This window comes from Anabrus simplex, chromosome 12 (genome assembly GCF_040414725.1).
Source record: "Anabrus simplex isolate iqAnaSimp1 chromosome 12, ASM4041472v1, whole genome shotgun sequence".
In the NCBI taxonomy this organism is placed as follows: Eukaryota; Metazoa; Arthropoda; class Insecta; order Orthoptera; family Tettigoniidae; genus Anabrus; species Anabrus simplex.
This window is the reverse complement of record NC_090276.1, coordinates 8,713,163-8,728,434: the sequence shown is the minus strand read 5'-3', so window position 1 is coordinate 8,728,434 and position 15,272 is coordinate 8,713,163. Positions and strand designations below refer to the sequence as shown.

Genomic DNA, 15,272 nt, shown 5'->3' with positions numbered 1-15,272 from the left:
AGTCGTAATACAAATAGCAGAAAAAGAAATGTTGACTAACTGATGAGGAATCGAACCCACATCCTTCCAGGCACACCATTACCACCTGTGCTAACGCATCTACTTCAAGGCCTTAGCGGGCAACTTAATTAATTACTAACTTAATGAAAGCTTATGACCATGCTGTACGTATTACTAAACTGCTTTGTGAAATTAAGTTACATAAATCAAAACAGGCAACTGTACACTTATATCCACTAAAAACTACCAAGCACTCATGATAATGCACTGTATAACAATAACTAGTACTTCATACCTGTGATATATAGGACATGTCCCTTTCAGTTCTACTTTCAGTCTCCTCCAACTGTTCCACGGACAATAACGCAAGTATTTTTTGCGTTATCGTTGTCATCATGCGAGATTAAGAGTGACGAGCACACCACACCACAACAATTCTAGAGACAGCCCGCCAATTCTTAATAAACAAACAGTGTTTCCAACATAGGCTACTAAAATCAGCTTGCCAGCTAATATTTCGGGAGAGTAAAACTGTGTGAGATGTCGTTTAGCCGGATGTTACAAAACGCCATATACCACTTGCCGAATCAGACCTTTCAATAAGGCGCATAGACGGTTGATGCATAACTTGTAACCCCGCATTATGATAGTGGCGCTTACGTTTTTCTTCCGTTACATCTGTTTAAATTCAAACAGAGCTCCGTGAGTATTCGAGCAGCTAGTTCGATCCCTTAGGCGGTAGATGGTGCCAGTATTCCGTTTTTGGAAAATTGTCGCTTAGCCGGTTGATGCATAACACCGTCCAATTAAGGTACAGTTCCAACATTTGCCTGGTGTGAAAATGAGGAAACCACGGAAAACCATATTGAGGGCTGCCGACAGTGGGAATGCAAACTAACAGCTACACGCAACGGACTGCGTACCCAACTGGCTCGGGGGAAAGAGGTGTCGGGACTTGCTAATCCTGCAGACCTATGTTTATATAAATTGGGCCATATTCTTAGACCGTGCTGGTATGTCTCGTTGACCTCTACCCCGAGCCGCCCACGTCCTCTCGCGTCGTGGAGTTCTTACATTCAAAGCAGCGTTAACAAAGGAAATGAGTGCTTTAAAGAATGACCGCCAACAAACCTGCCAGCACGAAGGCCACCAGCGGAGTCGCAACTACAATTTAGTAGAGAAACTGTGAGAATTAAGTTTTCTCAGTTTATGAATGAATGTAACTTTTATCGATTTCGTCATTAGTTTCAATGTGCTCCACTGCCTAATACAAGAGTTAAGCAGACCATTGTAGGAAAGAATCAGCTGGTGGTGATCATTGTTGGTGCTATTGGTAATTGTTTTAAGAGAAAGTAGTCCGACTCCAGGGGTCCCGGGTTCGATTCCCGGCAGGGTCGGGAATTTTAACCATAATTTGTTAATTTCGCTCGCATGGGGGCTGAGTGTATGTGTCGTCTTCATCGTCATTTCATCCTCATCAAGACGCGCAGGTCGCCTACGCGTGTCAAATCAAAAGACCTGCATCTGGCGAGCCAAAATTGTCCTCGGACACTCCCGGCACTAAAAAAATGAAATGGCGTATGGCTTTGTCACCTCTTATGACAGGGAGCGGATACCGCGGGTGCTTATCTATCGCCCCCACCCACAGGGGGTTTTGGTACCAGGGTCCCACGGGTAAGAACTTAGGAGCATGGGTTGCGATCAGTTAGGCCTTGAGCTGAGTCTTGACGTTGTTTACACTTGTGCCAGGCTCCTCACTTTCATCTATCCTATCCGACCTCACTTGGTTAACTCTTGTTCTTTTCTGTTCCTGGCTGTATTACACATCTCCATAGGGTGGCTTTCGTTTTCACACCCTTCGTGGCCCTTGTCTTTCTTTGACCGATACCTTCATTTTGCGAAGTGTCGGATTAGTGGATGGTTGCCTACTGTTGTACTCCTCTTAAATAAATAATCACCACCACCACCACCACACTGGTGCATCCAAAATAAAATTGAATTTAATGCCACGAAAACCCAGACTATTGTATTTACGAAAAGATTTGATTTGATCATCAACAATGTCCCATTGTTCTGGATCAATAGCCTCAAATACTGTATCTCGACCTAACAATGGACAGATGTCTTATCTGGTGAGCGCGTACAGAACAGGCCCTGCAACGAGCATCGGCACGTGTGGCAAAACTAAAATATATCTCCACAAATGTTAAGAGAATTATTTATTAAATTATTACAGAGCGAGTTGGTCGTGCGGTTAGGGTCGCGCAGCTGTGAGCTTGCATTCGGGAGATAGTGGGTTCGTATCCCACCGTCGACAGTCGTGAAAATAATTTTCCATGGTTTCACATTTTCACACCAGGCAAATGCTGGCTTGGGCTGTACCTTAATTAAGGCCACGGCCGCTTCCTTCCCATTCCTAGCTCTTTCCCATCCCTCCGTCGCCGAAAACTTTCCATGTGTTAGTGTTACGGTGAACCACTAGGGAGCGGGGGGGGGGGGTGAATAGTGTCATCAGTTTCCCGAGACCATCGTAAACATGGTAACCATTGTACGTCTATGTACACTCGGTCAGTAGCGCCATCTTCTCACTGTGAGCTTTCTGCCTGTAACCGAATATAGTAGAGACAACACGCGACACTTACGGATTTAGCCTTGCTAAAATGGGAGGCAATTCGACGGTGGTGCTCCTAGTGACTTGACCTGAAAAAATCGCGCTAAATTCAAATATCAATGGAAATGTATATACGGAAATGGATAAATAAATTACGTCTAGAAAGAAAGTGTTATTGAGATATTAACTTCTAAGTTGCTAAAGCAATTCTGGATAAATGAATGAAGAATTATTTAAAAGGTTATTATTCAAAGACTGAAATTAGACATACAAACAAGATGTGAAATGGACTGGTGTGAAATGGCTTGATCTTTCATTTATGCATTACTTTTTTAGCTTTAGCATTCCTGCCTGAACTCTTACGGTGGATTTGTCTTTTTTTCTCATTTAAAAACATTGTATGATCACATTAAGACACTTGTCAATAACAATATCGGCACATTCCTTACACATTTGATGCAATGAATTAACATTTAATAGCCGCACAATTTTCCTCTTAACATGAAGCCTACTAACTGAAAGAAAATCTATAAAATCCCGACTTTAATCTGAGAAGAGGGATAAAAGAAAGAAAAGTATGAAAATGTTGTCGATAGTGATGCTTTGAGGAATATTTACGTACAATCAGAATAAAAATGTAACATACCCTTGGCTGTATAGTCGAGGATTTTTAAAGTCGCTGGCCTGGAAATAATCTGAACAGATCTTATAATATAAGCGTAACGTCCCTTCTTTCTTGTACACCTTATCCAACTCACTTCTGTGACATTTCAAAACCCACAGATCACACCTACAACAACACATCGGTATTGAAGGTTAACTGCTGCACTATACAATAAAATATGCGTAGCCTATTACATTATGATAATTATTTGGGGATATTAGGTCGTGTAATAATAAATAAATACCAGCTGACGCGTTCCAATCCTGCGACCAGGATCGTCTTCAGAGCAACAACAAAGCAAAATGGCTACGGTCTCTCCATAGTAACCAGACTCAAGATAGAGAGACCCTTTTAGAAATGTAGTTCATTCCAGGGCCTCCAGAGTCACGGAGAAAGATGTTGACGAGTTAACTATGGAGGGTAGCCATGATCTACTCAGTATATAGCCGTCACCTTTGTTAAAATTATTCGGGCGTTTAGCAATTTCTATCGCCTCACGAATGATTCTGGGAATAAAATGTTTCTCTTTACAAATGACAGAAGTTGCATCAAAAATTATTTGATGGTCATTATGTATGGCATGTTCTGCCACAGCAGACTTCTCTGGCTGGCAAAGACGTAAGTGCCTGCGATGTTCTTTAACCCTTGTTGCTACTTTCCTACATGTTTGGCCGACATAAACCGATCCACAGGAGCAAGGAATCATATATATTCCAGCGCAGTTTAAACCAATAGGATCTTTGACAGATCGCAAACAATTGCCTATGGTGATATTAGGCTTAAAAATGGTCTTATATTGTGCTTTCTGAGAATATTGCCAATCCTCTCCGTGACAGATTGCACGTATGGCAAGAAGGCCAGACTCAAAGGACGAGAATCACGTGACAATCTGCCTTTTGGCTTAGGATGTGGCACTTCATCAATCTGTTTCCCTGAATAGCCATTGCTCAGAAATGTTCTGGATAGGAACTCAAGTTCACCGTTTAACTTATCCTCCTCACAAACTTCCCTTGCTCGGCTGATAAGAGTGTTAAGCATAGCACGCTTTTGGCAAGGATGGTGATGAGAGGACCCATGAAGGTATCTATTAGTATGGGTAGGTTTACGGTAAACCGAATGACCTAAAGTTCCATCTGATTTCTTAGAAACCAAAACATCCAAGAACGTCAAACATCCTCCACGTTCAGTCTCCAAGGATGTATGCTGTTCAAGTGATCCAAAAATATAGATAATTCGTGTTCACCATGGGGTCAGATAACAAATGTGTCATCGACAAATCTCAACCAGATGGACGGCTTGAGCGTGCAAGATTGAAGACAACGCTCTTCAAAATCTTGCATATAGAAATTAGCGATGACTGGTGCCAATGGCGATCCCATGGCAACACCATCCATTTGCTCGTATATTGTACCATGAAAACTGAAATATGTGGTAGTGAGGACAAGGTGAAACAGATTAACAATGTCACCAGGAAAGATTTTATCCAACAGAGACAAGGTGTCTATGATTGGAACCCTAGTGAACAGAGACACAACATCAAAACTGACTAGAATATCACCAGGAGAAACACGCAGATTGGATAAAATGCCAATAAAATGCGATTAATTCCTGATGGATGCCTCATTACCTATGTACGGCTTCGGAAGTTCTCCAAGGTATTTGGCCACGTTGTATGTAGGGGAACCTATACTGTTAACAATAGGTCTAAGGGGAACTCCATCTTTATGGATCTTAGGAAGGCCATATAGTCGGGGAATTGTGGAAGCCTGCTGTCGCAAACCACGAGAAACATCATTCGGAATCGAGCTAGCTTTAAGAAGAGACGCTGTTTTCCTATCAATGGCGTTGGTAGGATCATTTTTTAGCACCTTATAGGTGGGATCACTGAGAAGTTCCTCAGTCTTGTTATTTTAGTCAACGGTGTTCATAACCACAGTAGCATTGCCTTTATCAGCCTTCAACACCACCAAGTCCTTGTTCAATTTTAGTTGTTTAAGAGCATACCTCTCTTTGGAAGTAAGGTTAGGACGAGGGGGTTTGAAATGTCTGATAATGGTGGCGGTTTCAAGACGAATCTCGACATTTATTTATTTATTTATTTATTAATACATCCATAACAGGGTATATCCCCAATTACAATGGATGGTACAAAATACATTCAATATATAAATGTTACCTATATGTACAAAATAATATATAACAATTAAAAAACCAAGATTGCCTTGACTAAATTAAGAATAATTTTAACATATTTTCAATAAAACATACAAACATATAAAGTATTAAAGTTAAGCACTACAGCACTACAGCACGATACTCAAACCCGAATGTGTATACGCAGCTGAGACAATAGCCACGAAGGCACTCTCAGATTTGGAAAAGAAAGAAAGAGAAAGAAAGAAAGAAAGAAAGAAAGAAAGAAAGAAAGAAAGAAAGAAAGAAAGATTCTTGGATCCAGATAATCATCAGACAAGTTTACGTTTCGCATGAGACCAAACCAAGAACTATACCAACAATTTGAAAACATCACCAGCACAATGAAAAAGGGGAGATTGACGTTCTACGTACATATTAAAAGACACAAGTCCCATGGGTAAAGGAAGTCCACCGAGATTTAGATCACGGCAGAAGATAAAACAAACAGAAACATCTTCAGGTAGAGAGTTGCGGAGCTGAAGGACCTCGCTGATGAGGAAACGAGGAAGAATAGAATCTTCTCAGCAGAACGAGCACGAGCAAGCCAACAGATGAAGGAATACTGGCGAAAGAGGAAGGAGAAAGAACTTGAGAAAGTAATGGAAGTTGCGTAATCGCAACGCATAGATGGCCGAAACGAAAATAATAATAATAATAATAATAAAATTGGCTTTACGTCGCACAGAACAGATTGGTAGGCCTTATGTTAATCGCGACGGATAGACCTTATTACTGTTTATATTACTCTTTCACCTTCAGTCGTATATTTTATCTTGAGACTGCAGAAGATCTGGAGAAATTGCTGAATGCAATGGACCCAGTCTTGGAGGAGTTAAAGATGAAAATAATTACATCCAAAACAAAAGTAGATGGATAGATGGATGGATAGATAGATAGATAGATAGATAGATAGATAAAGTAATGGAATGGAGTCGAAGGAAGATTTGGATATGAAGCCTTAAAGGAAGTAGATGAATAATGTTACTTGAGAAGTAAAATAACTAACGTAGGCAGAAGTACGGAGGACATAAAATGCAGACTAGCACAAGCAAGGCAGGCCCTTTCTTAAGAAATTTGCTCATTTCGAACATTGATGTAGGAATTAGAAAGGTCTTTAAGAAGACTTTCGTCTAGAGCAGGGCCTCTCAATCGCCCAAAATCTCACGTGTGCAAATCGAAGCGCAAGAGCTCCGTGCACTGTGCATCGGTTCCACTCGGATCGGCTCGGATTTGGAGCGCTACGGAGCAAGTGAGGGAGAGGGAGACAGGGGGAGCGAGCGAGACAGGCGTGGGGAGAGAGAGACAGCGCTATTGCTCTAAATCGAGGAGTGGGGGTTTGCAGTCTGGGCATCCAAGCGAAGTCTTCTTTTGCACCGTGCACAGTGCATGCACCAGGCGCATGCACCCTGAGAGGCCTTGGTCTAGAGCATGGCATTGTATGAAAGTGAAACATGGGTGATAATTAGCTCAGAAAGAATTAGAATAGAAGCTTCTGAAATGTAGTTTTAGAAAAGAATGCTGAAGGTCAGATGGATAGATCGAATGACGAATGAAGAGATGCTGAATCGAATTGGTGAGAGGAGAACGATTTGGCTAAATTTGACGAGAAGAAGAGAGAGAATGATAGGACACATCTCAGGACACCCAGGACTTGTGCAGTTAGTTTTTGAGGAACGTGTAGGTGGTAAGAACGGTAGAGGCCGACCATGGTGTAAATTTGACAAGCAGATGTAGGGTGTAGTAGTTACGTCGAAATGCAAAGCTTAGCACAAGGTAGGATGGCATGGAGCGCTGCATCGAACCAAACATTTCACTAATTTAAATTCCGCCGAACTTATTCCAGATTTTACACAACTGCAACGCGACATAGTGAGCAATAGGCACATTGTGTAAAATAGGCAACCAAATAGGCACGAAAATGTGTATTATTTCAGCAGTATAGATCCCTTTTGCGGCGCTCACAAGAAACCGATCGTGACGAATGAGCATTCAAAAGAAAAAGAATAGAAATTAGCAGTGACGAATTGCACTCTCATTTAATAAACATCGATAATTTCTTAAAAATATGAGTTCAAAAAATTGTACGAAGTGTGCGATTTGCAAATACTGTTGCTGTAGGAAAATACGCGCCCTCATTGCTGTCCACTTCACACGTTGGCCGCTGGGACACCTGTTTTATGTCATTATAACATGCTGAAATTATCAGTTACGAAAAGAATGATAGTAAAACCAAAAATTATTTCCGGAACATTCGTCAGTGTAATAATGCACTTGCATTTTCTTCCGTTCAAGTGGATGCCATAAATGTTAAAAAATCAAAGATTAGATTAAGTGGTAAGACTGTCTAATATTGTACTAATTTGTGTATTCCTTAGTTCACCAGGGGGCTACTCCACCACATACTTCATGAACATGCGAGATTTCTCGCACGGGTCTCCTAGTTACTTATATTTTAATAGTACACTCAGTGAATAATGAAAGAAAATATGAATGCTACAACGAAATGCGATCGTATTTGTCACAAGAAGATGAAAAGATACCTCATTTTAGCCTTGGCAGGGAATTTGGCATCTCCAGTGCTCCACTGTCTCAGCCAGTAGGACTTGGAAGATCCTTCTGGCAAACGCACTTCTTCAAAGGTGCCGATGGCCTAGATATTAGGCCCCTTTAAACAACAACCATTATCATTTCTTCAAGGTAGACCTCAACACGATCTCAAGACAAAGTGTACAACTCATAGCAACGAGCGAGTTTTTATTGCTAGTGGCTTTACGTCGCACCGACACAGATGGTCTTCTTGCGACGATGGGATAGGAAAGGCCTAGGAGTTGGAAGAAAGCGGCCGTGGCCTTAATTAAGGCACAGCCCCAGCATTTGCCTGGTGTGAAAATGGGAAACCACGGAAAACAATCTTCAGGGCTGCCGACTGTGGGATTCGAACCCACTGTCTCCCGGATGCAAGCTCACAGCCGCGCGCCCCTAACCGCACGGCCAGCTCACCCGGTAAGAACGACAGAGAGAGAGAGGTAGGCAATATCAGTAGTGGCGATTGGGAATTAGAAGTGTGTGTGTGGGGGGGGGGGATTTACAGACAAGTACCTGGGTTAGTTAATAATTAAAGAAAATGAAGGAACGAATTAGCTGATAAGACAACAGGGCTTGTACAAATTGTTTTTTTAATAATTCCTAAAATGGAACAAAATTTGTTTTTTTAATTTGTTCTCGCATATCATCTCAGGGGTGGGGAGGGGTGGAAGGCTTCGTGTTCAACTTGTTCCTTGTTTGTCCTGAATTAAATTCCCCAGTCGCTATTTCTGGAGACTTCCAAGAATTCTTGTTAGTGGGGTAAACGGATGTTGAGAAACGAGAAAATAATTCTGTCGACTACACCAGCTAGAATATAATGAATTGAAAGAAAGTTGAATTCTTTAAAATACCGTCAAAAGGCATTAAATAGGCAATTATACTCCAAGTAGACACGAACCCCAGAAATAGGCATTTATAGGCACAATAAAACCAGCAAACTATATATAAAATAAGAGTTTCGTCTGTACATTGCTCAGAATTAAAAAAAGAATGTTCTTTTTTTATACCGTTCGTGTCCACAGTAACGATGAAATTGCGTCTGTGTGTATGTATGTACTCACATCACGTGAAAATGGCTGAAGAGAATTTAATAAAAATATGTATATAAAGTCGGGGAGTAAGGCACTACAATCTAGATTATAAATAGTTTTATTCGCGATGAGTGAAATAGTGGTTTAAGGGAAGGCCTAAAATTCACGTCTCAAAATCTATATTAAGTGTTCTTATCGATAAATACTACACAATTAAAGTTACATAGAATTATATTTCCGATCATTTATGTCTTATACATTTTTTCCGCACCGGCTATGATAAGAGATATTTATAATTTTCGATTTTTGTTGCTAAGTCCATATCAGTGCAGAACCACGAGAAAATCGGTGAACAGAATTTAATGAAAATCGGTATGTAGAGTCGGGGAATAAGGATTCTAGGCTATAAATAACTTTATTCAAGCTGCATGAAATGGTAGTTTAGAGGAAAGTACCTAAAATTTCATTTTTAAATACCTGTATCATGAAATGTATTAAAATCGTGTTCACAGCGTGTAAACTTTCATCTAGAATTATGTATACAATGTAGAATTCCGTAGCGAAGCAGGGGTATACCAGCTAGTTCTTGCTGAAAGGAACCTGAATCAGATTTATATCTTAAAACTCTACGTTTCCTTATGTAGGAATGTTTTATTGGGCCATGAGTCCATAGAGTGGTTTAATGCAGCTCTCCATGCCACCCTATCCTGTGCTAACCTTTTCATTTCTACATAACTATTACATCCTACATCTGCTCTATTTCGCTTGCCATATTCATACCCTGGTTTGCCACTACCGTTCTTTCCACCTACACTTCCCTGAAGAACTAACAGAACAAGACCTGAATGTCTTAAGATGTGCCCCACCCTATCATTCTATATCTTCTTGTCATATTTAGTCAAATCAATCTCCTCTCACCAATTCGATTCAGTACATCTTCATTCGATCTATCCATCTCACCTTCAGCATTCTTCTGTAACACCACATTTCAAAAGCTTCTATTCTCTTTCTTTCTGAGCTAGTTATCGTCCACGTTTCACTTCCATACAATGCCACGCTCCAGACGAAAGACTTCAAAAACATCTTTCTAATTCCTATATCAATGTTCGAAATGAGGAAATTTCTTTTCTTAAGAAAGGTGTTTCTTGCTTGTGCTAGTCTGCATTTTATGTCCTCCTTACTTCTGCCATTGTTAGTTATTCTCCTACCCTAGTAACAATATTTATCTACTTCCTTTAAGACTTCGTTTCCTAATCTAATTGTACCTGCGTCACCTGATTTCGTTCGACTGCACTCCATTACTTTTTTAAAACTTATTTATTTTCATGTTAAACTCCTTCCCCAAGGCTTCGACCATCATCATCAATCGGTTTACTCTTTGCTGAGCGTCGAGACCTCATTTCTTCATTTCATTAGTAACTGCATCCTTAACGAGATTTTTCCATCCTGAGCGGTCTTAAGCTCTTCTTAAGATATTGTGAAGACGTGATCTTCTTTGCTTGGTCTAACCATCTACTTGGTGTTCTGCCTTTTGGTCTGGTGCCTTCAATTTTGCCTTGCAGAATGGTCTTTTCTAAATTGTCTCCTTCTCTCCACAAAATGTGTCCCAGGAACTGGAGGTAACGTTCACTAACGCGGGAAGATAAACGTTTTGTGATGCTCAGTTCTTCTATAATGGAGGCATTTGTTCTTCTTTCTGTTCATGGTTTACGGAGCATTCTTCGCCAACACCACGTCTCAAAGGCATCTATTCGGTTCTTGTCACTGGCCTTCACAGTCCAAGTCTCACAACCGTACAGGAAAGCAGAGAACACCAGTGATTCCACCAATCTTATTTTCACTGTTTTGGATAATTCCCGGTTCTGCCAGATCTAGGACAATCCATCGTTTTATTTCTTTATCACAATTTCCCGTGTTACTGATTAAGGAGCCCAGATATACACAATCATTCACCAACTCCAGATCTTTCAGGCATCCTGTTATTTGGATTGGGATTTGACTTCGTCGGTTGAAAACCATTAGTTTGGTCTTTTTCATGTTAATTTCTAGACCAAAATCCGAACTAATGATTGTCACTCTAGAGAGCAATTCATCAAGTTCTTGTCCACTTCCTGCAATGAGTGTAGTATCATCAGCGAAGCGTAAATTGTTGATTTTCCTACCACCGATTGAAATTCCACTATCCCAGCCATCCAGTGCTCTTCTCATTACATACTCTGCGTAGATATTGTAGAGTTGGGGTGACAATATGCAACCTTGTTTGACTCCATTTGTCACATTGAAAAATTCTGAGCATTCACCATCCACCCTTATGGTTGCATTATGACTATTATAACGACCTTTCAATAATGACGTTAAGTGTTTTGGGATTCCACATTCATTGAGCACTTCCCACAACTTCTCCTACTTGACACAGTCGAAGGCCGTTTTATAATCGAGGAAACAAATATAGGCAGGGACTCAGAACTCGCAGCATTTTTCAATTATCTGCCTCATGTTTGTTATTGGCTCTCGTGTACCTTTACCTGCCACAAAACCTGCTTGTTCAGCAGAAATCTGAGATTGCAAGAAAGTTTTTAGTTCAACAATTTCTCTAGATCTTCTGCAGACTCAAATAAAATAACAATATCATCGGAAAATCTCAAGGTTTTATTTCCTCTTCTGGGATTGTGATTCCCTTCCCAAATTCCTCTTTGGTTTCCTTTACCACCTGCTCTACATAAACATTGATAAAGAGGGGCGGGGAGACAAAACTGCAGCCTTGCCTCGCGCCTTTCTGAATTGCTGCTTTTTTTTTTCAAAGCCCTCTATTTTATTTTATTTGTTAAGCTTTGTTTTCTTCCTTCATTATATGTTCATCAAATCTGTAATGTGTAGCTTCGTTATCCCTGATTTTATAATAGAATAGTATATTTCTTTTAAATATTTATTATCTGTAATTTGTATGTTAAGCGTAAGAAAGGGCCACGAGCCCTAACTTAGCCACTGCTGAAGTCTAATGAAACGAATAAATCAATTCCTACTCATTAAGTTGGTGGGGATGAAGTTAGTGTTGCGAAAATAGTCCTGAGGGCCTATGTTTTCCTCGTGAGGTGGGGAGGTTGGTATTCATTTAGCTGGAAATGATGTACAGTCGAGCTGTGTTGGCAGTAAATTGCTTAGTCTGGAGCAACTCAACTTCAGCCAGTGTGACGTTACCTACCGATGCATAAAGAGAAAGAATTTCCGGCACATACCGTACCATAGCGCCGAGAGATCAGTTTCTCGAAGAAGTTGGACGTGTCGCGACCTCGGGTTATTAGCCATGCTACTTATTGTTCAGAGCATGTGTATGGTAAGAAGAGCGGCGTGTTATTAAGAGTGACGTAAGAACGTTCCACTGTTATTGTCGCGGTAGTTGTGATAAGACGTGTGTACAGGAGCCATGGAGCCTCCGCGACTGGTGATCGCAAGGTGAGTCCATTTAACACATTACTAATTACTGGATGTTAACCAGACACAAGTGGTCTTGGTTGCTTTTCCACTTAACGCTTTACTAATTGAATCGCTCGTTCGTGCTGGCGGTGTTCTTGTTTTAACACTGTAGTACCCGTCGTTGGCAGGATGTTGGGTATTCAGCCCGAAGGCTGGTTTGATCCACCACAGCTCTACCAAAAGCTGTCATAAATAGCTCAGGCGTCAATGAGGAGGGAAATGAGGAGTGAGGTAGGTAGTTTCCAATAATCATGTAACGTATGCAAAGTTACCTAACTCCCCAGCTACTTTCCACCAACATTCACACATGCTGTTTTACTCGGAACGCAGCAATAATCCAATGTATCGGAAGTGAGTGGCAGCAGAAGAGACGACTCACATCTCAACAAACAATTATCAATGTAATGATATTGTGAGCTTTCGATATTTTAGGCCTTCATATTTAGTTTTCTTCCGAATCTCTGATATTAGGGCACCTAATGTAAAGGAAGCCCTTCCTTCTTTCATAACTTCCTCGTGTCTTATTCTTCAAGTGATCGTTCCTTTACCGTTTTTTCTCATTTTTATAATCATCTTCACTAGTTTCCTAGACCATACGGACCGATGACCACGTGGTTTTACACCTTAAGACAATCATGACAAAAACTATCGCCAGTAAAACAATATTTCCAAGTTAGCTGTCCGGCTCCATGGCTAAATGGTTAGCGTGTTAGCCTTTGGTTACAGAGATCCCGGGTTCGATTCCCGGCAGGGTCGGGAATTTTAACCATCAGTGGTTAATTTCGCTGACACGGAGGCTGGGTGTGTGTGTTGTCTTCATCATCACTTCATCCTCATCACGACGCGCAGGTCGCCTACGGGAGTTACATCAAAAGACCTGCACCTGACGAGCCGAACATGTCTTCGGACACTCCCGGCGCTAAAAGCCATACGCCATTTCATTTTCCAAGTTAGCGGTACTCGGCATTGATATGGACTAACCAACAAAGTCTATATTAATGAATGTTATTATCATAGTGGGTAGGGTAAAACTGTATAAAACATAAATGACGGGAAATTGTATTGTGTATAACTTGTGTTATGTTGTACTTTTCGATAGGACCAATAACATAGGTACCCTTAGAAATTAAATTTTGGGCGCCTTACCCTAACTACCATTTTATCCAGTGCAAATAAAATTATTTATAGTCTAGACTGCAATGCCTTATTCCCTGATTTTACATACTGATTTTCGTTAGATTCTCTCCACCCATTTTCTCGTAGTTCAACGTTGATCGCCTCTCATCGTTCGGTTCCGTGGTTCAAATCCCGGTAATTCAATGTGAGATTTGTGCTGGACAAAGCGGAGGCAGGACAGGTTTTTTCTGCGGGTACTACGATTTTCCCTGTCATCTTTCATTCCAGCAACACTCTCCAGTATCATTTCATCTCATCTGTCATTCATTCATTCATTATTTACCCAGAGGAGTGCGCTATCCTCGCCGCTAGATGGGGACTTCATTCATTCCATTCCTGACCCGGTCGAATGACTGGAAACAGGCTGTGGATTTTCAGGAGCGCTAATAACGTAGGTGCCTGTCCCGCGGTGTTGGGGTAGCGTGCCAGCCTCTTACCCAGAGGCCCCGGGTTCGATTCCCGACCAGGTCAGAGATTTTTACTTGGATCTGAGGGCTGGTTCGAGGTCCACTCAGCCTGCGTTATTAGAATTGAGGAGCTATCTGACGGTGAGATAGCAGCCCCGGTCTTGAAAGCCAAGAATAACGGCCGAGAGGATTCGTCGTACTGAGCACACGACACATCGTAATCTGCAGACCTTCGGGCTGAGCAGCCGTCGCTTGGTAGGCCAAGGCCCTTCAGGGCTGTAGTGCAACGGGGTTAGGTTAGTTAGCTAAATAACTTAGATATTTGAGAATTGAATTTTAGGCCTTCTCCTAAACTAAAATTTCACTCAGCGTGAATAAACTTATTTGGGGCCTAGATTGTAGTGCCTCGTTTACGGACTTCAGATACCGATTTTCATTAAATTATCTTCATCTATTTTATCGTGATGCGCAGACAGACAGACATGACGAAAAATTAAAAATTGTTACCGGTACCGTGGACATGACCGATGCAGACATACCATTATTTTAAAATTCTGAGCTCCAATGTTCAGACAAAACTCTTATTATATATTTATAGATAAGAGGTAAAAAGCAAGAGTTGTGAGCTAAGAAAGGACGAGGGCCCGGAAGGGCATGAAAATGGAAGACTTCCTAGGTCAACATAAATCTAATACAGTCGCGGTCGGAAAAGAACAAGGGTTGACGAAGGAAGGTCGGATAGGAAATATAGAAGCGAAGTTTTTTTTTTTAAAGTTGCTTTACGTCGCACCGACACAGACAGGTCTTATGGCGATGGGACAGGGAAGAGCTAGGAGTTGGAAGGAAGCAGCCGTAGCCTTAATTAAGGTACAGCCCCAGGTGTGAAAATGTGAAACCACGGTAAACCATCCTCAGGGCTGCCGACAGTGGGGTTCGAACCCACTATCTCCTGAATGCTGGGTAGTGGCTACACTTAAGCGACTGCAGCTATCGAGCTCGGTAGAAGTGAAAAGCCTGACACTTAAGTGGAGACAATGCCAGACTCAGGTAGAACTCGTTAGATGCACGCTCCTGAGTTGAGAGCCCCAGCCCTCCCCCTCCCCCCCCCCCCCCATTTAGCTGTCTCG

The 15,272-nt window shown here is 41.4% G+C and overlaps 1 protein-coding gene across 2 annotated transcripts in view; it reads left to right on the top strand.

The window, feature by feature from the left end:
* Positions 1-15,272, top strand: part of LOC136884461 (uncharacterized) — a 196,892-nt gene that overhangs the window by 50,516 nt on the left and 131,104 nt on the right. The window contains exon 1 of one of the 2 annotated variants that reach the window (XM_067156648.2): positions 12,416-12,541. The exons of the other annotated variant lie outside the window; for it this stretch is intronic. Within the exon in view, the coding sequence (XP_067012749.1) occupies positions 12,513-12,541 (29 nt within the window). The 5' untranslated portion in view covers positions 12,416-12,512. Of the gene's footprint in view, positions 1-12,415; positions 12,542-15,272 lie in introns of those variants that run through there. 2 annotated transcript variants of the gene reach the window in all.